Raw genomic sequence first — 26293 nt, 5'->3', positions numbered from 1 at the left:
CTAGCATTATGAGTCTATGACTGCATATTAAAAGCGTTTACATATGACTAAAGATAATGATACAGGAAATTCTACTGTTTATCTATAACCTTAAGGATTTTTTTGGTGAAAGGTATGAGAATACATATTTCACAATGAATTTTTTTTTTACACATTGCATTTTTATCAAATGCAAATTTCAACAAATTTCTTAATGTGACATGAATATTGAGACAATACTTTATACATCCCTTCAGCAAACATGATGAAGTGAAAATATCTATCTTGTATTTTTAGTAGACTATAATAAACTATCATGCAAGAAACTTGTTAGTATCACAGCCTCTCATACAAATCTAGGAATGAATTAATGCCGACAACATAAACAGTGAAACAAAGTGACCAGGTTACATCGTGTAGATAAATGCACTGTGTGGGAGGGACCAATAATACAAAAAGCAGGACTTCATGACAGGATAAGAAAATAACAAAATAAGTGAATACATAATATTTCAGAATCATCACCACAATCGGTTTGATTGATGGGATATTGCATGTTGTTGCAAACTGTAAACAGCCATGAAGTTACACACAATGGATATATGCATTCATATTGACTATTCCACTACATTCTGGACACTGCGCAGAACTCCTGTGAGGACGTTCCACTCTCAGCCCAGCATAGCACTCTAACAGGTCATGCAGCAGGTCAGATGGATAAAGTACCTTGTTACAAGTGATCTTGTCACTTTGAAAAATGATTTTTGAACTTTACAATTGATGTGTGGGGGTGAGTGAGTTTGGTTTTACTCCACCTTTAGAAAACTCAATATCATGATGGGGAACACCAGAAATTGGCTTCATACATTGAATCGAAGTGGAGAATTGAACCAGGACGTTGGTGTGACGAGGAAACCCGATAACAACAAGGCAACCCCATGGTCCCAGATTACATACAGTGGCAGTTAGTAATAAGTTCGGTCACATGAGCTTCGAAATCCCCAGTTGCACTGCTTGAGACGTCTTTCAGAAATAACAGAAATACAGTTGCTGAAAGTTTGAAAAGCTTACTTAATTATACAACCTCCTATTTTCACATCTCCTGGCATGACTTGTTGAATATTTCAGTTTTGAAAGTGTATTTCTGACCATTTCATTGGAACTATGCCAAAAGTATAAGCAAAAATACTTGTTTGCTGCACAGGAAATGTTTTACCCCCAACAAACTAGAATCTACTTCTATCTGTATTGAAATCAAAATGAGTGACAAGATCCTCATGTAATCATGAACATTTTTTGCCAAAAGTCTTTAGAAAAATATCAATACACATTAATGACCTAGATTTAACTTGATAAGGTCTAAGTGAATACTTCTGAACATGCTAAACACTCAGATAGAATTTAAAATCTTACTCCAAATCAACTGAACAAATATTTGAAAACTGATTCGGGATGCTTGTCATTGTGTGTTTGTGTACAATGCTGGACTGAGCATGGCAATACACATAAAGCTGTGCCGTGTCTGCACTTGGTGGCGCAGGTTAGTGGCGAGATAGCTAGCGAGCGAGCAGCATACGTAGGTACGTATGAGATATGGACATACGGACTGATAGAGAGAGGGTTAACAATCTGTCTCCAACATAAACAAAGATAAACAAGGCCAAAACCTGGTGTTAGGGACTGCAGATCAGCTGACAGATGTACAAACGTTCAACCTGGTTCAGAAGAGGATATAAGCAAAGATGCGTCATCGGAAGGCTTCCAGTAAACACAAACCTATATGTTGCTTCATATCCCACTATCCATATGGTCAGAGGGTTCCACATACACAATAGAAACTTCAAAGTAATTTTAAGAACGGCATAAACTCTAGGGGAAGAGCAGCAACAGAAATTTCCAGATTGTTTTGGATGTTTGAAATTGACTTTTAGTCTTTGAAAGGTTTTAATATCAATTCTGGTCTAGTATTAATATTAGAAATTATGAAGTAAGAGACGGTTCTATCCAAACAGAACTTATATCCATGGTTGCTTGTTTAAAACTTTACTAACATAGTTTCATGTGACTAACATATAGATGTACAGCATGTTTTCAAATCTTATGCTGTGAATTTCCATAACTCTACAAAATTGGAAGAAAAAGGCCGAGTCAATTTCTCAGTTCCACTAATGTACAGTCGTCATGGTTATAATACAGCATGTCTCCTAGAGGCTTCTGGAAGGTCCATCCATTTGTTAGACATACACCTTTCCATTTTAGATTAGACTTTTGTGATAACTAAAATGTTTTAGCTGGACTATACCGAGGAAAGAGGAAAGTGAATGAATTCAAAGTGGTTTTCAACAATTAACAATTATAGCCAAATCCAATCTAACAACTGACTCTGTGATCTAAATTGTTAACACACATGCAACTATCAGCACAACATGACAAACCACAGATATGAAAGCTTAATTATTTAAATATCTAAACATTTAGTTATGGGGTGCATTTTAGATGAACTAGAAGAAAAGCTTATGATAAGAGTTTTAGAGTATCTGTACTCAGAGAGACACTGAGTCTGTCTTAAGTCGTTACTCAATCCACAGATGTTGGTTATTATTTCCTTAAACATATATAATAATAAAATATACTTGGTAATCCTTTATCAGTAATCTTTTAATATTAATCTTTTAACAGTTTTCTTAAAGCAACTGAGTTAGTGCATACTCGAGTTGATGGCCAATCTATTTGGAATGTGTATAACTCAAGCTGATATTACACACCAAGGAATAAACTAATTCCCCCAAATGTAACTTCAACTCAACCCATAATAGTGCTTACCTCAAAGAAATGCTATTATTGACAATTTCTGAAAGAATGGACAGCATGTAGGTTTTAAACAATGTGATAAAACACATCTTCAACCAGTCTTATCATAATACAGACACCTGACTGTGCTAACACATTTCACAAATTAATATTAAACATTAAATAAGTTGGGTTTCAGACTCTCGGTTTTTTTTATAAATCCAGTCTGATGTTGAAAATACTAAGGGTACTGATAAAAGCCACACTAAAGACAGAATGACACAACACATTCCCATAAAAGATAATTCAATTGATTTCCTTTAGAGAAACATGGTGCACCAACTCATTTAATCTTCGTATTTGTCTGAATACTTTAAAATTATGTTCTTTGGAAGTTTCACATCAACCTCATAAAGAGATATTGATTCTCATGAAGCTTTACACACTTCATCAAAATTCTCAGCACCAGCTCTGCTACGCTTCATGAGCATATGGCACAAAACTAAATTAAATGTGTAACATACACACATTCGAACACAAAAAAGTATGTTGCTCCATCAGCAGATATGAATATGATTACCAATGGATTCTAAACAACTGAACATACAACACATTTCATGAAGATACAGATCTGTAAGAATGAAACTGGCAAACTATTGTGCTAATTGCTTGATTGTCAAGCCTAACATGAAACACAAACATGTTAAACTGCAGAAAAAGTTGCTGATAACGTCAACAAAATAAAAAATAACAAATATATTTCTCATGCCATTAGCATTTGAAACTTAATCATTTGTGAAATCGAATCCTGAAAATAGTTCAAAATGAATCATACATCACATCAACTCTTTCTGCATTTGTAATATGATATAAGAACAGCATGTGACCCAGTTTGTCAACAATGTTGAAGTCTTTCTAATCTTTATTAAGTAAACACAGCATGCATGCATCATGTAATATATCGACCCCAAACCCATGCAAGCATCATTGTACGCTACCAATATGCTTAAAATGGGTAACATAGTCGGCAATTGTGACCACCATACACAACAAATACGGCCTTAAACAAATGACCACCTAACGATTGTTCTTGCACACTTGTTATACCGTTACCATAGTATAACTTTATTACACGACCTCATTTCTGGGATTCAAAGGGTTTTCTTTACTCTTTATGTTGACGGAACAGTGACACAGTTCCACTCATTATCAGATATTTCATCTTTTTTATCTACTCATGTTATTTTCGACACGGAGCTAAAGGGCATATTTATTTGATATTGCATCGAAGTGCAAGAACTAGAAATTGGTATTAGTAGTAATTAGACTGTCTGTATGATATATCAGGGGAGGACAAGGCCAGTGGCCCATGTAGGAAGCATTTACTGTGGTAGAGACATGGAGAGTCCATCCAGTCCTTAGTAATAAATGCACAGCTATAGAATATAAATGGCACACACAGTTTGCACCATACAAATAACTATACTTTACCTTATGTTGGTGCATCCAGTTCAATACCTTTAACATACAAAGGGACAAGTTATGACTGATATTCAGGCACTGCTGTTACTTGGGTCTGATACAAGGTGAACATCCACGGCTCTCTATAGGAATATATACAGCAAAGGAGCTGAACATTTACGAGGAGCAATCTTACCCATTGAATCCATTGTTACTAAACGTGAACCTGGGAGAGAAAAACATAGCAAAATATCCTCCACATTTTTCAAAGATGTATTATTTTTTTAATCTCATATTTATAAGTATTTATTCATCTAATAGATTAAAGTAATCACGCTGAGAGATATGATTTGAAATCCAAAAATGTTACAAAAAAGCGAAAGCCAATCATGAAAGAGCATTGCATTTGAACAATGCATAATGTGTTATTTCTTATGCCCAATCTAGTGATTTATTGATTCTAACAATGCTTTAATGTTACAGCACTGAAATCAGTTGAGTCAGTTGTTCCATTAGCACTACCGGAAGAAATGTGAAAATTTACATAGCTACACCAATACCCCAAGTTCATTTCCTAAACAAATATTGGGCACAACTGATCGATGAAACCATGTTATCTAGTTTTTATGCATGTTGTATTTACAAGTTACTGGATTACAGCTAAGCACATTCCATGATATACCAATACCTGACTTAAAATATCCCGAAATGGTAATCGTCTGTGAAACGACACCAAACTCATCGTCCATCATGGTATTTGCGCGTCCTTATTGAATACTACTCTTGTAGGGTTAATAGTCCACTGATACCAAAAATACTTCTATAAAGAAATAAACAAGACCGGTTATTGAGGTTGTCTTTCCCTGCAAGACTAGGTGAAATGCATCATAAAGAAGGTGCGACATAGCAGCATTACAGTGCAGATAAGACTATAGGGATTAATGGCCACACTCGGGTCAGTTCCGAAACTGTGTAACAAGTATCAAGACTATGTACAAAATATGACATCCCCATTCAAATTCCTAGTCCTGAATTTGACACTAACATCCATTTCAGACTTCTAAACCTGGATTGGCTGTGCCTTGCAAAACATTTTGGCATCATTTACAAAATCTTTCAGTCCGAAATGTAAAGGTTCCTTTATTATACAAGAAAGTCATTTGGTATTCCTCGAAGGGATGCATGTTCATGTTTTCAAAGTGAGTCTTGTTACGTCATTATTCCAGCGTTGATCACTGACACCAGCATGTCACTCGCCAACAAACTGGGTCAAGGTCATAACGTGAGATCAGAAGGTCACTAGGATAGGAATCTGGACAACAAATATCATTGGCTTCAAAGGACATGGTTGAAAATTCAAATACTACAAATATCCAGATTCAAATCACTGTAACACTTGAGAACCACCATATGTGCAAACATTTCAAAGCACACTAAATTGCCAGTTTCATAATTAACAGAGACTTATTTTAACATAATTGATGAAATCAACCATGTTTCATCGCAATAGAATTAATGCCCTTCACTGTGAACACAAACCGGTGTCCACTTTGTGCAAACGCACATACTTGACCTACATAACAATACAAGCATCAAAACAAATCTCTATATCAAAAAAATATTTCACAAAAGGAATCATAAATCTTCCTCCCTTTAGAGATATCAAGTAAGTTTTGAATTTTCACTTTACCTTCATGCTTAGATGCAGGTGGTTTACCACCAAGCTTGGCAATGGCAGGTTTAAGTGGGGGTCTCATCATGGGCCTTGGTCCCATCCCTGGAGGACATGGCCCATATGGGCGGGGCCCCATAGGCCTAGGTCCCATGGGTCTTGGGCCTGGTCCTCGAGGCCCCATCATTCTTGGCATTCCATGTGGAGGTAGGCGCGGTCCCATGTGACGTGGTCGAGGCCCTGGTGGCATACCTCGTCTCATTGCTGATTATTCTGTGAAGACAAACACTGATTCTCTGAACAGAAAACATAGCAGCTCTGAAATATTCTAAATAGTTTATAATACCAGTCACAATGAAAAAAGCTTTGCTTGGAAACTGGTCGACATATCTGTCTGCTCAAAGGCAGAAATTTCATACTCCATTGTAGTGAAGGTATCACTTTGAGTTCTTTCACACACACCATGACACAGCTGCTGTTTCAATGTATAGAATGAATAGCAATAGCATGTCTGAAATCACATACTAAGTGCAAGATGTATGAATGACTAAACCTGGTCCAATTCAATAACACAGCATGTGTGAATACTTCTCAGCACCAACAACCCAATTCAAAGATTGAAGCAAATATTTACATTTGATTTAGTTCTCAAAGTTTTCAACATTTGACGTTTCTGTGTTTGAAATTATGAATGAAAGTCAAGGTATGCTTGGCTAAATCCTATGTTACAAATTACAGCTTAAGGGATTTAAATACCATTGCCAAAACACCTCATCGACCCCAAAAACACCAAAAAACCTTGATTTCTAACACTGTTGACTTAACATGCTTAATGCAGTTTTGCTGGTTTCAAAGTCTTAATGTGACTTCCTATTCATGTTTCGTGCACAGGTTAAAGGCAGCTCTGACACTGGTAAACAATGTAATCTGAATGTATCGTAATCTGAAATGTCACAATGATGCAGTGCAATACTCTTTGATATTATGCAATATTTACCAAGCTTCTAAATTGATACTTAATTAAGTTATTTCACAGAAATTCAAAATGAAAAAAGCCATTCAGAAGTGAGCAATAAAAGGCATAATTAGAGCTGAATAGTTACTGTTACAGCGGTAGAAAGTAACATTTTGAGTCCACTACTCCTTATAATAACATATGGCAAAAACCCTTAAAAATGGCAACTTCTACTGGGCAGTATGATACCTTAACTATTGGGCATAGGTAAAAATTTCCAGGATAATCCATGATCAAATGAGTGAGTGAGTTGGGTTTAACACAGCTTTTAACAGTATTCCAGTTATATCGCTGTCGGGTTATGTCAGGTTAATGTGGTAGGAAACCCCGAAAAGATGCAGGTCTCAGGCGTTTACCACATCTGTGAAACTCACGAGCACGGGGAAGGTGCTGACAAACCTAGAAACATAATTGGGGCACAGCACATCAAGTGAGTGAGTGAGTGAGTATGGTTTTACGCCGCTTTTAGCAATATTCCAGCAATATCACGGCGGGGGACACCAGAAATGGGCTTCACACATTGTACCCATGTCGGGAATCGAACCCGGGTCTTCGGCGTGACGAGCGAACGCTTTAACCACAGCATATCAAGAGCAGTTATGGGTGACTGTTATTTCATCCATCAATCATGACCACTGTCTCTTGATCCTTGATTCATTCTTTGCTCTAAAGTAATTATCTAAACGTACAGTACACTACACCACTACATTACTTTACAAGACCCTCATATTGCCTGCAAGGCCCCTTAAAGATATTATTGGAGGTCCCCAGGACACCCAGTTTGTAAGTCAAGGTAAAGCCCTGGATTTAGTTATCGTTTGTAGATTAACAAACATCCAGCATTGCCATAATATGTTGCTGAGCACAGATGCTTCAACACTATCGATCTACCTGTGTGAATCCAGCAACTCAGATCCACAATGACTGATACTGATGACAAGATTGAATGGCAGATACTCCAATCTGCACAAAAACTAGCTATTACTTTACAAATGTCACCACAATCATTAACCCACACTTATCCCTGAACTCATTTTAAAGTCGACAGGTTACTGCTGTTTCCAAAACAAGATCCTTTCCTAGTTGCAATGTATCCATCTAACACTTACCAATACACTATAACAACCACACCAGAAACACAGATCTCAAGTTCAATATGCGCCGTCATCAGGATCCCAGTGCAGAGCTACCATAATGTATAGAGTCTTCTTTCCAAAACCCTAAAGCGCACTCCGACTAAGTTTCTACTAAAATTCATGATCACTCGCTGCAGCAGAATTTAATAGCAAGGTTATGTTCTGATTCCAGTCATCCAAATGCATCCAATTTACTTTATGTATGCATGCAATTATACAAGACACTACCTGGTAAAACACACTGTGGAATGCAGCAGCATGTATCAGTGAAAAGTCCACTGATTCCAGCTTGGTATAGCTATCGATATTCACAACACTAGCTAAGGAAACTCTATTAAAAGCTTTGCCATGTCATTGATCATGTTCAAATATAACAAGACTGTAATCTGTGTAAAACCCTGAAAGAACATCACCGTCCTTTACAAAAATGGCGCCGAAGCCATTAAGCATTGGTTCTAGGCGCCTTTTCTTCTAAAAATGACACCTAGATTATAGATTTCTGTGGAGAAGCCATGGTAAAAAGGGTGATACTTACAGCAAGACAAGAGCGGCAATACTATTAAACTCAGTCCGGCGAGATGTAATCTGGTAGCAAGTGAAAGGCAGCTACTCGGACCACCACCACCAGCACTGACTGACGCAAGTCTCGATGCTACTTCCCAGATCAATATCTGGTATAGGCAATACTACTTGTTTGAGCCTCCCCAGCCTTATTGGCCATTGTTTTATTGAATGTGGCTAACAATTGCAAATTAATATAATGAAACCACGACCAAGCACAAATAACTGACCCTCAAGAGAACAGTCTAGAGGAAAGGATGGACCTCAAATTCACTATTTCCACTCTCAAGTAATTTCTAGGAAGGCTTCCAATTTGCCAAGAATGCGGAGTGAGTTTGCAGAAATTCATATGACATATCCCTAGTGACCAACAAATGCCAGAACTCAAGACACTCCATTACCAAAAGGATACCTGGAATTACCACTGCATAAACATGATAAGTTTTAACCATACATTCTTCTGCCATCAAAAACAGCCCCCTGCTCGGAGAGCAGCCTTGTTTCACTGATTATGTTGAAGAGGAAGTTGAGGTGGTGAGGTGAAATTAGGTTTAACGTCACGTTTAACGTCTTTGAGGCCGATTTTTAGTGCTGGCCCACTGAGATACCAGTTTAACATGAATACCCCACTCAGGCACAGTATACTGACTCCGAGCTTGTATTTGTTTTAGCCCTTTAAAGCCGAGCACCAAGCAGGGTAAAAACAAGTCTTTTAACGTCTTTTGGTATGACGTGGCCGGGGATCGAACCCCGGACCTTCCGCTCTCTGGGAGGACTCTCTACCACTGAAGAACAAGGACCATACCTTATAAACCTGTACATGGAGTGATGTACACACACCTTCAGTAAGCAGGTTAAAACCTTTTAAAGCCTTTTCCTCTGCAATGAGGTTAAACTAAATATCACAGGAATAAATATATACGCATGAACTGACTTATAATATGTCTGACATCATCTGACCTCTGTGTCAGAATGTTGAGAACTGATTGGTTCACATGACGTTGATGAAATACTATGTATCCCCCTTGAGACGGAAATCCATTTTTAAGCAGAACTACAAATCCCTTACACCCCACTACAAGTACAAAGCAAAAAGATGCACATTTTTTACCATTCAATGAAACCTACATGGCACAGCACAAGTTAGCCTCAGCTCAAGCAACCAGCAGTTTTCTGTTTAACTTCTTCAACAGCAGATTGAAACATGTCGGCAAGATAAATTCATTGTCGCATTATCACTCGGGGTATGTATGTAGCTTAGGTTTAATACCACATATACCCCTTGTGATCTATCTACAATTTATAATCAAAAAGATCATTTTTCTAAAACTGCACCATAGCTTTTATCCATGTTTTAAGCCCCTAGAATTAATTTGTTGTGCTTCGCCCAGTCATTACCTTCATATCAGCGATAGAAACTAACTGTTTTAGTCTACTAGTCCTTAAAATGATAACATATAGCAAAACCCTTTAAAATGGCAAATTTCTAGGACTAGTGCTAATTTCTAACGCTGCATATGAAAGCAGGCTGTAAGTGACATACTGCAAATTATTGTTTTTCAAACAACCTTTCTATCTTCCTTTTTTTAAAATGACATACCCTATTTTTGATCAGCTGGATTATTATATAGACATATTACTTTGGCCTACACTGAAGAAAAGGAATTATGTATCAGTGCCAAAATGACAAACATTTCAAACCATGCAGAAGCTGAAGCATACACAATACCACACGAGATATACTTGAGCGATACAATGGTAGATCATGTTTGTCCCAAACAGCATATTCATTTCATGGCAAGCAATGAATGTTTACACATGCGATCAGCTTTAAGCTACCTACACTGACTCAACTGATCAAATTATTGATTAGTGGAGACTGACAATTATTCCATGCATTAAGAAATCAGATAATACCATGACCAAGTGAGGACCCTCAACCATAGATATGATTTTCAGCAGTATGTGTATTAGTGGTGTGACGATACACCAATCCATCGGTGGATTGCGATATTTTCCTTCCTGCTACAAGTATTGATCACAGTTGCACAGTAAGTAAAAAGTACTGATTCATACCTTAAATGTTTACTTTAATGCTTGTTACACCAACACTACTTAGTAGTGAAAATTAGTAATGAAAAAGTAAACATTTTCATCCATTGCCCCATACTTGACACTGCCAACTGTAATTCGTCAGTATGCCAGGTATTTGACTCTCCTGTCTATGAAAAAGATGGCTTACAAACCACAGATAAGAGCACATGCAAATATCGTGATATGTATGGAATCATGAACAAGTTATCGTCATACGTATCGGATCGTATAGTTGGTGTATCGTCCTAGCCCTAATGTGTATTCCCTTTTCAGTTGTGTTACAAATCTGATTATTCCTTAACTACATCACCACAAACAACAGGAATAAGATTACCACATTCATTTCAACTTCAAAAATGATATATCAAAAGCACAAGTTATCAAAACAAAGTTTAAATTTGTTTATAAGGATTAAAAACAACCTGATTTTGAACACATTAGGGCTAAATGTCATTACTCTTGAACATCCATGTCATGCGTTCTAATCTAATTCCTACAATCAACTGAGGCAGCGCTTGCAAATTGAATTTATCTGACTTATCCAAAGTAAAACATCTAATGAACCAAAGAATTTCAAATACATCATAATGCGAAACCAAAGAATCCACATGGCAATAAATCAATATCTGAGTGACTTAAAAGCAACTTACAGAAAATGAGACGAGCGCTTTTCTCCAACCCATAAGCAACTGCTGACTTGATTGGAAAGTATTTTCCTGACAACTGGCGGTCTCCCAAGGCTGTCTTCCTGACAACTGTTTAGTGAAGTTGTAGTCTTGACACTTGGTACGTCTGCTGTGGCTGTTGATCTACATCAAGAGAAAATCAATGTAATTACTGCATAACGGACTGCGTCTCCTTCCTCTTTGAATAATTCATAATATAGTCTTCATTAAGTACTCTCTGGCGTCCATATACATGCAGTGGAACTAGCATGTTTATTGCAGTCCTTCATGCTGGATATCCTCCATTAGGGTATTTACTCCACTGTTTAACACTACATGCTGCCACATTTGTTCGGATGCTAAACAGGACAATGAGAAAAGTATTACACTGAAACACACCATGCGTTTTTCGTATTGCCATTTTAACGCTCCTGTGATCAAAATTGATTCATGTATTCTGCATAAATACAGCATTTTTTTCTATATACAGTGCTCAATCAATGGGATGCACGAAGTGGAAATGATAGCTGATGAAAACTACATGATCACTTAAAAACTAGTTAACATATGATTAACATGTGTAAGAATTTATTCTAGAACACAACTTTTGAGAAACAAATATTCAAGTGTACCAGGCTCAATTAGCACACAGCTGTTTAACATAAATAATAGACCTCTTTCAAAAAATGTTTTAATTCATTCAAAACAAATACTACATGTTTAAAGTAGTCAACCAGTGATTTACCATGGACTACATATTTGCAAGTCCTGGGGACTCTTGGCAGGGGTCGATTTAACTACTGGCCCATTGGCCCATGGCAAGTTAAAATTACAAAGGGCTTGCTGAAACATAACGTAGACGGCCCATCTGGCTAATTAAAGTTTCACCCCTTCTTCATGTATGTTTAATTTTTATAATTGGATCATCTCGGTAGAATGACAACCTGCTGCCATTTTGTAATGTGAATAACAACTTCTTTATTTGCTCATAAATTGCCATGAAATGAGGCAAAATGGGAGCCAAGATTTAATCTGAGAGAGCAGGGGAAAAAAAAAAAAGGGGTGAGGAATTCCAAAATTTAGGGGGCTTCGGGACCTCAGGTTCGGCCATTTCTCGGCCATTTCTCGGCCTCCACCATTTAGTTGTAGGCCAAGTTTGGAGAAGGGCCAGTAACTTGTAAAAAGAGCAAAACCTTCTGGCTACATACAAATTTGTTGTTAAATCTACCCTTGCACTTGGTCATAAGTTTGGGGCGATCCAAGCATTAAAATGGGGGTCCCAAGGTGGCCACTTTACCAACAGCAAATAAGATACAAAGTTTGTGTCATGCTTTATGTGTATGATAGATTATAGAATATAGAATATAGTATATCAGAATACAAATATCACATACAGAAAAAAGACATCTGACATGCACTGTCTGGACATTGACTGTATGTCTAATCAGAACAGAAATGTCTGATACATCTGACTTGTGATGGGCACTCACTATTGAATGTTTAAAATGTATCACATTATTTTACAATGCAAAAGGCCGTATTGCGATACATACCACAATATACTGTATAATTTCAAAATTTTGATTCCAGAAACAATTTGAAACATCAATGTAGTAATTGAAGTTGCTAAATGGAACAAAACAAGATGTTGGAACAGCATGATGTTTACTCATTCAATAAAAGACCCGTGAAGATCCGGGTTAGAATAGATCTTCAGCAACCAATGCTTGCCTTAAAAGGCGACTAACGGGATTGGGTGGTCAGGCTCGCTCACCTGGTTGATGCATGTCATCGATCCCAATAGCGTCGATCGATGCTCATGATATTAATCGCTGGATTGTCTGGTCCAGACTCGATTATTTACAGACCGCCGTCATATAGCTTGAATATTGCTGAGTGCGGCATTAAACCACAAACCCACCAACAACCATCCATTCAATAAAAATGCAAGGATGCATGCTCTGGGACAGTGACGACTTGGTGTTGCACCACAGAATGCTAACTTGATTTTGGAGTTACTGAAACATGCATGAAGGTACATGCATTTGGCAAGTGCATAACATTAAACAAATGATGGAAATAGTTATCTGAAGTCACCCGATATACCGAGCATATCAAAAATGATATTGAGATATTCATCATGGAAACAATGAACCTCAATTTACTGATATACCGGTAATACATCACATCCTTACATCTGACACATATGCATCTGTGTAATCAGTTTCAATCACACCTACATTCAGAACCTGTTTTATCCAACTGGAATCATAGTGGCTAGTATCTGCATCCATTATTAATTTTATGTCCATTAGTTGCAATATTTTGTGTCCGGCCAAACTGTGATCAACTCATCATAAGAATGTCAACTGAGACACCACAACCCTACAAAAGTTCTCACAAGTTACTCCAACTGGCCCTAGCCCTGAGCACACGATTAATGAATGATCAGTTGAAATTTGTGAGCTGAGCACTGACTCCAGAGGGTATGATCGTCACTGTCAAGCACTTGTGTTACTTGAACAAGTTGAAGTTATTACATGCTAATGATGCAACCATAGCTTTTTAAAATCATGTATATCCCAGTATGCTTAATTATGTTAATCACGGAAACAAACTAAAAAAGATAATGTGAAACAAACTTAGGTAAATCCTATTGTCCCTATTGTAGGGAAACCAATTAAACAAGATAATATGAAATAAACTCAAGTAAATCATATCAACATGTTACACTTCTAAATAGTACATGTATTCAGAACGGCCTCACCATCCTGCCTCCTACTGATGCAAAGACCAGTCACACATAGTCAAGCAGAGTCTCAGTTTGGCTCATATGCCATCTGGTTTCAATATCTCACAGCAGCATATGAAGCAGGATTAAATCATACCTCTAGACCAGTCAAATGTGTACTGGAACCCCATTAGTGGCAATGTAACAAAAAGCATGCTTCCAGAAAGAGCACCTGGCTTGAATCATGGCCATAGTGAAATGACCATGTTAGAAGAGAACTGACATTTCAAATGATGCAAAGGAGGTATCCATGTACATGAAGCCCCTTTATACATTAACTACTCCATGGATACATTTCAAGCATACCTATTTACCTATCAGGGTAAGTAAGCAGTAACTTGAGCAAACCTGGGTGTTATTTATACTGTACAGCTAAGACTACCCATCCCTTCATGACATTTCAATCTAAAGAGTTCTAGCTGAACATAAACCTGCAGTAAAGGAACATAGAATTGCCAGACATATACTCATTTATGCGCAAGCAGGGTTTCAGATTTCTTCATCTTCTAGACACTGGGTGAAAATAACAAATCCTAAAAGAAACATAACAATGTAATGGCATAGCAGAATATTACAAATGTGGATAGAAGCATGAATATGTCCTAATGCCATTTGCCTTCAACAAATTCAGAGGCAAGTCTTCAATGCTTCAGGCTCATGATGCTAGATCTTAAGATGACATCTTCATGTAGGCACACAAGTCCTAAAAGATTTACTGTATGGACAGACTATGTGGCCAGCAGTCTAAAACCAGACTTTCCAATCGCTGCTATTGCTGGCAGCATGTTTTTTAGAAGCAATTTACTCTTCTCGGTTTAGAGAAACAGAATTTTACCCAAAATCGATTCTTCGAAAATAAAACAAATTAAATATTTTTTAGTGCAATATTGGAAGCAAAGCTACCATGGTTACATACAGGACCTTGTAGCTGTTATGACCAAATTTGACTGCTTTGGTACGTGAAATTGGAAAAGGTAGTTCAAGCAGTCCATTTTGAATTTATCTGAATCTCAAGTCTCAACTGCTAAGAATAAATATTGACAAAGACATATCAACAAGGCACACATACATAATCTCATCATCTGATAGTTTGGTGTTTCATAAACATGATCAAACATTCTGTATACACCCTATTTCATAATCCTGACTGATGAAACTAGAATATCTCTGTATCAAGAACATGATTAAATGCACCCTGTGGCTTCAAATGAATTCAGACTGGAAAATTAACCTGGCTTCTCTTGTTGAAATGTCAAGCCATTGGGTTACTTCAAACAACCTTCTACTCCATATCAGAGTGCTAATCTGAAAGTACATCTTGGTAAATGTTGCAAGTCTTGTGGACACATGATACATGTAACTAAAGGAACAGTCTTCCCAGGGGAAGCAAAATCAATATCTTCCAAAAATACTCGAAAATCTGAAAGTCAAGAGTCCCCATCTGTGGAGTGACTGATGCTTAAGGGATGTGAAGCAGACATAGAAAGTTACAAATCTGTTTGTAATACAAATCTAACTTCATAAGAATTTGGCCTGGATCAAGGATAATACATATTGATTTTTATCTCATCTTCACAAATAAACTTTCTGAAGTTGGTTTCTCAGATGAATATTTGGTTTTGGAAACAGACGATACACATTCCCCAAATCCCAGTCTACACAGCTAGATGGTAATGCTTAATTTCTAAACAAGTAGGCTTTTAAATTTGTTTAAAAATTCTTTATATCCATTACGAAAAAGAAATACATTTCCAAAGTTAGAAATTAAATGAGTTCCAGAGGTTCTTTCTCCGGTTTTTCAATGTAGGGACTTGGTTTAAATCATGGAAAGATTTCCACCCATAAACCCTGCTTCAAATTTTGCCTGGGTTAGGGCAACCTGACCCTAACCCTACATAAATGATTTTTAAATACTTCTGCCCTAGTGCTGTGATTTTTCAAACTTTCGATGCAGAGTTTACAGGTGTAAGTCTTACCTAAATCAATACCATGTTTAATATCAGGATACTGACGAGCACTCCTCAACCAAGTTAACTTCAAACAAGAAATACTTAAATCTTTAAAAAATGTTCAGAAGTTATAATGGAAGTTCAATTTGATGATGTCAAGATGAACTGAAAACTGAAATTATTTCCCTAAAATGGCCAATTAAAATGTTAAACAGGTACTGAAAATGAAAAAGAAAGGCTGAGCTCGTAAATCACTCCAGACACAGTGGCTTGACTGATGCTGTCAGTTCATGCCAAAACTATTTTCCGATAAGTGCCTCACTCAGCCATTTTCTGGTCAACATGGGCTACAATGAGAACTTTGGCATAACACTATTAGGGACAAGTCAAACGCTATTTTGAAAATGGAGTCATGGGCAGGCAGACTTGTAATAACATCACAGAGGTTGTTATTGAGCTTTCCCTTCCAAGATTATTTGTCTGATCATGTCACCTGGGCATTGGAAATGAATATACTGAAGATGCCTCCACCAGCTACAGCTACAGCTACAGCTACAGCTACAGCCCAGTGTAGGATGTCAACTGAACTGAACAGGCATTGTTGTAAATCAAGAGGTTGCAATGTCCTGCATATGTATTTATTCATTTAATCAAATGTCAGTATTTTAAAAACTTAAAAAATACTGCTTAAATTTTCCACATCGTTTCTTAAGTTGTCATTTACTGGCATTAATACTTGCTTCAAGATGGCGGTCTGTAAATAACTCTGGACCAGACAATCAAGTGATTGACATCATGAGCATTGATCTACGCAGTTGGGTTACGGTAATTTGCATCAACCAAGTCAGCCAGCCTGACCACCCAATCTTGTTAGTCGCCTCTTACAACAATGGCAAGCATGGGTTGCTGGAGACCTATTCTCTACCCGGATCTTCGCGGGTCCATTAATATTTCCTTACACTGTTAACAGGTCATAAGGTATCAGTTTTAGTTGATTGTAGTGTCAATGTATGGGCTACTGCAGGGCTCCAGATAACTTGTTTATCCATTGAGTATTTACTCACAAGGGGGGGTGTCAACATATTTTTAATCCCTTGGGTCCAGTCTGTTTGATAGACATTTACTTAAGATAATTCTGCTAAAGACTATTTCAGGTCACTTCTAATTTGTATCTGTTCATGTGCTGCCCCACATGTGTAACATATTGCAATTCACAATAAGCAAGTTCATGATTGATTGTTTGTTTGTTTGTTTGTTGTTTAACGCCGCACTCGGCAATCTTACAGCTATATGACGGCAGTCTGTAAATAATCGAGTCTAGACCAGACAATCCAGTGATTGACATCATGAGCATTGACCCATGCAATTGAGATCAATGACATGCATCAGCTATGTCAGCAAGTCTGACCACCCGATCCCGTTTGTCGCTTCTTACGACAAGCTTAGTCACCTTTAACTGCAAGCATGGGTTGCTGAAGACCTATTCTACCCTGGATTCTCACAAGTTGCAAGTTCATAAATGTGCGACATCTGCATTCACTCAGTAAATAAGATCTGCAAAGGCTACATTGAGTTTTGTTCTGGTAATATACTACTGTTTTTTATTATTTCCAAACGTGTTTGTATGCTGGCAAACGATTTATTGAGTAATGATAGATTTTTGTGTATTTTAAGCATACTTGCAGCAGTGTTCGAAATAAGCAACTGCCCGCAGGCCTGTGGCTTTAAACTTTCATGTCAGGCCCTGCCCTAATTTGTATGGGTCCTTATGGCCTGCAGTAAATTTATGTGTCAATATATTTGTCACAACAAGCTGTATTTCTTTTTTAAATGAGGGCCTGAAGAAGTTAGCCACCAAAGTATGTGGGTCCTGATGGCAGCCGGGCATTTGTTTTTATTTCAAACACTGATAAGAAGCTTATCTGGAGCTCTGCTACTGTTCTCTGACCTGGCTGGGAAGAAAGAATTTTACTTCACCAGCGCCTCAGGCTTGTGGCGCAAGCTGCACACAGAAAAGGATGTCACAATTCACCGATACATCATAACTGTATATTTAACAATACATTACACATGTCGAACCATGTACTGATCAATATATTGGTTCTTGATCAATTCTGAAAAAGTAATATTTCCCACGTCTTGCAATAGCCCACCTGATATCAGGTATGCATTGTGAGTTGAGTGAGTAAGGTTTTAAGCTGCTTTCAGCAATAATCAAGCAATATCACGGCGAGGGACACCAGAAATGGGCTTCACACATTGTACCCATGTCGGGAATCGAACCTGGGTTTTCGGCGTGATGAGCCGTTTTTACCACTAGTCTACCCAACCACCCCACATTGTGAGTTGAACATTAACAATTAAAACCCATGCATAATCAAATAAATACCTGAAGTAGGATTAACATCCACCCTCTTTGCCAGGAAAATAAATGCATGACAACTTTTAACTCAATTTGCCTAGCAGTCTTAGTTATGTTATGTGGTTTCTGTAAATCCTATTCATTATTGAGAATACAAATAAATAATTGCCATGAGGACCACCATTACTTTCCATGTCACAATCAATAGTAAAATGCATGTGAAGCTTCACCTGCAGCGCCCAAGTGAAGAAGTGTACAGACTTTTATCAGACAGGCTGAGAAGAAATTGGTGAAGGATGAGCAAAGGTTATACAGTATAGGGAATGTGGAAGGCAGCAATGTGTCAATGATTTCCAAGATGAGGCCAGTCAAGGTCACTGATGCTATGGAGACTAAACCATCATTTGCTATTCCTGGTCACTTCTACAGTTCATCCACCGCTTCAGTAGCTTGTAATGGAATGGGAGCTTATATTATCACTGAAGCAATTATCATCTGGTCCCATCAATAGATTTCAATCACACTATAAGGACTGCATAGGCCTTGAGATCTTGCGTAACAAAACTAGCTTGATGGAACATTGCTGTCCATCGCTTTGAAAAATAAAAATAAATTGGATCTAAAGAGTGGAAAATTTGCAAGCCAAAATAACCTCTTAACCTGGGATAAAACTGGATAACATTCTGTTTCTCATTAAAAGTTCTAATACAGTTTCCTTAAAATGTGGCTGCCACCTTCAATTCACAAAATGGCAGATAATCATGATAATGGGAAAAGGAATGAGGTATAAGTCATAGGCTTTAGAATCGCTATCACATTACCCTGCATGGAACTTTGCAATTTTATTTCGAGCAAGTTTCAAATGCAGAACTTTTTCCAATTACATCCAAATTTTCACAAGTGATGGACACTGGTAGAGTTTCTGGAAAAAACAAGAACTTCATCACCATAAATAGTTCTTCAAGCTTTCACCTAATTCAGTAGCTTACATAAACCAAACTTCTGAATTTTGATCAACGACAAACATGACCATGATAACAAAGGGAAACTGACAGGATTTCAGTAATATAGTTTTCTATTTTTTTAACATGTCAACACAAAATATCAAAATCATTCATGATCAAAAACTGCTAACTTATCACCACCTAGCACTCACACAATAGTAAATTTCAGGTACATGTATATAACAAACCGATATTAAAGACCCCTTTCAGATTATTTACCGAGATTTAACTGCACATCACAGCAACCTGTATTGAAAGAATGGAATAATCATACATGATACATCTTCTCGCGGAAAAGGAGTTAACTGATTATCAAGGTCCCGTTTTCACCCTTGCCAAACTAGGCGAGTTACATGAGCAATGTTCCTTCTATGTCCCTCCTTTTGACCAATCAGGTTCCACCTCTCATGTCACATACATTTGCTTGAAATGAAATAGTGGTGCCACACCCAGTCAAAGCGATCTGATCAAGTAAATAGAAGAATAGTTTCATATTCTGTGTCTCAGACACCCAGCACATGTGGATTGTAGCAGAACACTCAAGCACCTTCACAAAAACTATGAAAAGATTAGAAAAATATCTGTTGACACCCAGTTGACGATACACGATAGGGTAAACCATGGCTGATGGTGCATGGCCAGAGTTTCGATTGAGCAATATAAAACATGCGCCAGTTCAACTTGCAACCTGATATTTAAAAATGCAACCTAATACTTTTGTCTGCATACACTAAGTGCATGTCAAATATTTTCAAATTTGTTTCTCGACTAATCCTTAATTGTCCACTCAACATCAAACTTTGAACACACTCAATACTTAGCTTTATTTACCATACTACATTGCTAATCCCTGTGTTCTGTACATCTGACATGCTTTCTTTCGGCTTGACGTCATCAAACAGTGGGTACTTCAAGATCATGTACTGTAGTATGTCATTTCTAGATTATCCAAGGTCCAACTAATGATAATCAGTATGCATTATCTGAGGGTTGCTATTGATGACACTGCCACATAAATACTGAAATAGTAAGTAGTGAAGCCGTGAAGATCCAGGTTAGACTAGGACTTCAGAAACCCATGCTTGCCATATGAGGCGACTAACAGGATCAGGTGCTCAGGCTGGCTGACTTGGTTGATACATGTCATCAAATCCCAGTTGTGTAGATTTGTGCTGCATGCTTATCTCTAGACTTGTAACTTACCGAAAGTTGGAAAGCAGTCAGGAAGGTATCACTCCAGCAATATCAAACATAATGAAAATCAACATGCAAAAGAAGCTAATCAACACTGTCAATATATTTTTCAAGGTTTCTTAATTGTTTACTTGTTGTTTACCATTTGTTTACACATGCTCTCTCTTCCCTAAATACTCTGATTTGGTCTGATCCAAACATATCCTACAAACATGTAACATGAAGATATTTCAGATATTTTGATCAGCTGACAAGACTAAGTACTACTTCTTCAGATGCAGCTGATATTTCCTCAAAAATCAAATTCTATGGAAAATGTTAGCTGCAGCAGTCTTTAATCACCTCCAAATAACGACGAAGCAAGAATTCGATTTTTTCCTTTTCACTTCCTGTACCTACATGATTTCAGCAAGCACAGCTGCATGCAAGCAAAAAGAATAATTCTAACATCCACATGTACTGGGTAATTATGTTGTTGATAAAATACATACAACTATAACGACGTGAATTGTACATCTGCCTCCTCCAAACACATCCTGACCCAACATTGATCTCCACAACCATGCTGCAGAATAACTCCATAGCAATTATCTTGTAATCAATTAAATGAATCAATTTGCCACTGTCTGGATGAATATAGAAATTAAAATCAATTGAACTGCTGTGGTGGACTGATGTATCAAGTTAGAAGGGGAGGACCTTGTCACAGATGTTGTGTTATCAGCCAATCAATCGTCAATATTCTGCACGTTGTCATGGCAACACGATACACGCTACCATGAAAATCATTTACTAATTTACAAGGAGAACTCTCCACAGACCTATGTGCTAGGTTAATCCCGTTGCAATTGTCCGATTGGTGTTATTAATCATTCAGTGCCAAAATGTGAATCTTGCAACATTTATTTAGTTATTAGTAGATTTTGCTACCTTGAGTTCCAGCTAATTACAACTTTGTCACACTATGGAACAAATTTCACTAAAAGATTAATGCATGTCGGTCAACTGGAAAATGGTGTCCTGAGTAACAGTAACAGCCCAGTCTATTTCTGTCACCGGCTTATCACTTCCAATCTTAAGTCCTACATAAAGATGATAAACATTCAATACTTAATGAACTTCCCATTATCTGGTTCTTGTTTTGATAAAGGAAATTACATTAAATCTACAGTCAAATATCCTCCCACAAATTATCCTGCGAACCAAACAAACCATATAACCAGATATTAATGCTTTGGTCTTCTTTGTCCTTTGTTCATACAAAATACTCCTTGTCAGGAAATACCATTCATTAGATATATCATACTTTCTTAATCCATAATACTTGCAAACACAATGTTTATTTTATATTTGAGCATGTTAAGAATGAATGATTATATGAATTCATTGCAAGCACACAGCACCTAATCCCATTAATTATATGTGCTTGTATTTTATCAGAGCATCTAAAGCAGAACTTAAACTTGAAAAATGTTTATCAGTTTTTACATAAAATCATGAAAATGCCACGTCATTTATGTCCAGGAACATCACCGATGTAAATGTTATTAAGATGTACATATTGGTATTCTGCAGTAAATAAATACCTTAATAATGTTCATATGTCAAATACTCATCATGCTCAAAAGAGCAAAGCAATAAATAATATCTAACTAAAAGATGTCACTATTAGTATTCGCTATGGCCATTAGTCTATAGATGCAACATGTCAAAATTCCCCTCAGTTCCATAAAACTTTGTGGAGAACCATGAATGTACATGTATTGTATTTGAAAGTAAAATCTCACACACAGACACAATCTCATTACTGTTACCACATAATTTAATTAAAATGTTTTTAACATCCTTAATTACATCTACTTGCAAAAATTAGATCTCCATCTCTTATTGAACTCAATTTTACATTAGTATGATTACTGCATTAGCCACTGTGCAACATACATATTTACAAACATAAACCATGCACGCTTTTTGTTCCTCATGTGTTCTAATGCATTAACTTACTCTACTGCAGACACAGGCACGTTTCCAGCATAGCTATGCTGAATTGTCAGGATGTGTGTGACATGGTACTTGTAATAACCACACACTGACATTCATGAGAGAAGGGCAAATTTCAAATGAGGTTGCATCCACTGAAGTAGGGATATGGTAGTCAGTTTGTCAGCATCCTAAACGGGATAATTGGAGACATGTTAATATGCAAAAGTGGCACACCAAAAATGACTTCTAGTCTTAGATATTGAGGGATTTCAAAAGTCAAACATTTTTTTAGTGTACCTACCATAATAAAACCGAATAAAACACATCTAAATTCAAAAGCTTTACTAGCCTTGTAAAGATAAAATGCCCTTGTAATGTTAAAACTATGAGAAATTTGTACTCGCCCTCGGGAATTCGTACTAGGCTAGTGTTAACATGGTTAAGTTCTAACTGCATTCGAACCAGTATTTCTGTAAGTTTGTGCTCAACTCACTTAAATTAGGTATATTGATTCTGCTGATAATCAACCACATATTACCAAGAATTCTAGAATGCCTCAGAAACTGACCATGCTGACTGCCTATCTGTTCAAAGCAATTGGGCATTACTACATTTCAACGTCTAGTAGGCCCGAACATATTCTGACAAGACAAAATCTCTACCAATCTGGAAGCTACATAAAAGTGAGCAGATTCAGTTATTGATTCCCTAACTGCAGGGGTTAAAAAAATATGGAAGTCATAAGTCACTGACCGGAAATAAAAATGTAAAAATATCTTACATGTCTTCAACCCTGTCTGAACTACTTGAGTCACCCATCAAAGCGGATACAGTGCTTTCAGCTGGTGCCACAAACTGAAAGACAGCATTACCAATACTACTGTTGTGTGCACGGTATCCTTCCCTAGACTTGTTATATCGACTGTGATTGCAGACAGAAAATGTAATATTTGGTTTGCCAAAGTCAGTCTGACAGTATTTGCCCTCATCACACTACATGGGCAAATAAAACTTAGTGATCTAAATAAATTGGTGAATGTTGTTCAGCGTTGCAGTCACCAACATTCCAGCTATACCGTATATGTCCGCAGTTAAGCCAAATTTTAAGGACGAGAAAAAAGATTCTGTAGAAAGGGGTCGGCTTATCCACAGGACACACTTTCATGATAGTATTTTTCAGATCATGATCTGTCAGAAACATCGCCTGAAATGAGCACATCACAAGGAAATGAGCACTGATAATAACGTGCCGATTGGTTATGTTCTGCTGTTTACACAAACACTTTCAAGCTGTGGGTGCTTAGCGATCATGTTGGGAGTAGGGGCTTAATTCCTTTGTTTCGAGAGATTCGTTTAATAAAATGGAGTGAGTGAGTGAGTGAGTATGGTTTTATGCCGCTTTTAGCAATATTCCAGCAATATCACGGCGGGGGACACCAGATATGGGCTTCACACATTGTACCCATGTCGGGAATCGAACCCGGGTCTTCGGCATGACGAGCGAACGCTTTAACCACTAGGCTACCCGACCGCCCCTAATAAAATGGAGAAGCCTGTAGCAAGTGATGGTCATTCAATGTGTTCATAGTTTATTTATTTCAATTGGATTAACATACAATAGTGGTATAAAGGGGGTATAAAGGTTGGTATATTTTTACATTCTCATCATGAGAAACGAAATCGCCATGCTTACGATGCTGCATTCAAACTGCGAGTCTTCGCTCCAGCTGATATATTTTCTCACGGGTTCATAATTCTATATACACCGATTCACAAAATCGCGCTTCGTTGTTGATGGCAACATATAACGATCATTATGAGATTAAAAAAAGACAAGAGAAACAGCTTCCCATATTATGAGAGTGGATAACTGGTTTGTTAAATCTTTATTAGAAATAATAATGACTTTTTCAATATAATTACATCGTTTTTCATCTTATATTATTTAATATCTGAGAGTACCAGCACGTCTTGAAGCCCCAATTCGCAGTGATTTTTGCCTTTTACTTCCTGGTCATATCATTTTCTTTCGTATTTCAATGGTCAAGTTAATACCTTGGCTTATCTATGGGGTCGGCTTATCTATGGGGTCGGCTTATCTGCGGTCGTATACGGTTTATATCACAGCCTTGCTACTCAACCCTCTTCAGGCCACTCTTACAACAAGCATGGGACAGGTTCACCCTGGAACTCCACAAGTTTGATGATTTAAAAATCACCATAAGACATGTGGCACTTATATCTGTCAAAGATACTATACATCATCCTGCCTTTGAGACACAGTGTTCACGTTAAAATCATATAAACACGCAAATAATATTTTGCATGCATGTTTTGCACGCACAGATTGTGATATACTTAATTTTGTATTAGTACCATAAAATAAAAAACTATTCAAAGCTGATAGCCTGCTTACTATGTTCAGACGAAAATAAATCAAAACCTGGAAATTCCCATTGTTAAAAATAGAGTGTGACCAGATGGCGCTTTGAATCGCATCCTTTATATTTCCATATATGGTCTTTGGGCAACGGAATAGCTAATCTCAGACACAGGACGTCATTCATTACTATCGATGGAATTCCCCGGAAGTTGTTTGTCTCATCCAATCAGAGCCCAGCTTACAAGTAATAGTCGGTGATACGAAAGATCATAAACAGAGCGACGGAAGAAAACCTCCACACAAGGGCATGTGCTAACAACAGTCATCGTTATTTTTTTAATGATTGAACGTACATTATATCAAAACTCGACCGAAAGTTAAAGCTTGGTCATAGTTATTAGCTGTACTAGTACTGATTTTATTGAAATCATAACTTCACTCGCAAAATATTTGAATTGAAAATTTATTATTTCATTTCTGCACGCCCTGTACAAAAACCTACCGCGAAATATGTCTGACATAAACTTCAGTTAATAAGACATGCAAGGTTGCTTTAAAAAACAGACCAGAGAATCAAACCTCCAACTGGGAAAGTTATGCAAGCGCTGAAAATAACATCTTATTTATCACTAATCACATGAAAGTCAAAAAGGTCATATTTTCATATCTTATATTTCACTCCAACTAATCGGCCTGATGGGAGTTTTATCCTTATCAACTCCAGTAGAGTAAATGCCAAATAACCCAGCAGAAGCATACTGGCAAAGCAATCACACCAAAATGTTACCCCATGTAGCTTGTGAGTGTTGCTTTTGAGAGCTCATTCTGAGGAACATGTACAAGTACATCACATACTCAGTCCCCGACAGATGTGTTTTCAAGACAAACAAGATATTCTTTCCACATGTTGGATGCCTATTTCCTATTCCATGACTGGAGGTGTTGGTGCATAACTTGTCTTTGCCAAAACCTATTGAGTCTACCTTGTAGACTTGTGGTAGCCAGAACATCATTTCAGTGCATTTAATCTGCAATATGAAATATTATAAATGATGCTTTTTGAAAATGTTACACTGAAATCATATTTATTAGATACTGTGTCACAGTCATTGACTGTAACAATATTACCACAAGAACAGGGATAATTATAAGGTGAATATGATGCACAATGGTCAATTTACAGACAAGCCATTAGAAATGGCATTACAATTATGACATTCACATCCTTCAAAAAGCAATATGAGACAGTACCAA

General features: G+C 37.3%; 1 protein-coding gene across 1 annotated transcript in view; it reads right to left on the bottom strand.

The window, feature by feature from the left end:
• The window catches only part of LOC139463978 (uncharacterized), a 53490-nt gene that overhangs the window by 22041 nt on the left and 5156 nt on the right, over window positions 1-26293 (bottom strand). The window contains exons 2-3 of the mRNA XM_071245453.1: window positions 11359-11517; window positions 5921-6175 (exon numbers count right to left, since the gene is read on the bottom strand). Of these exons, the coding sequence (XP_071101554.1) occupies window positions 5921-6164 (244 nt within the window). The 5' untranslated portion in view covers window positions 6165-6175; window positions 11359-11517. The remainder of the gene's footprint in view (window positions 1-5920; window positions 6176-11358; window positions 11518-26293) is intronic.

Source organism: Haliotis cracherodii, unplaced genomic scaffold (genome assembly GCF_022045235.1).
Source record: "Haliotis cracherodii isolate W230 unplaced genomic scaffold, xgHalCrac1.p SCAF_16, whole genome shotgun sequence".
NCBI classification, from domain to species: domain Eukaryota; kingdom Metazoa; phylum Mollusca; class Gastropoda; order Lepetellida; family Haliotidae; genus Haliotis; species Haliotis cracherodii.
Note: the sequence above shows the minus strand (reverse complement) of the source record. Positions and strands in the feature narration are given on the sequence as shown.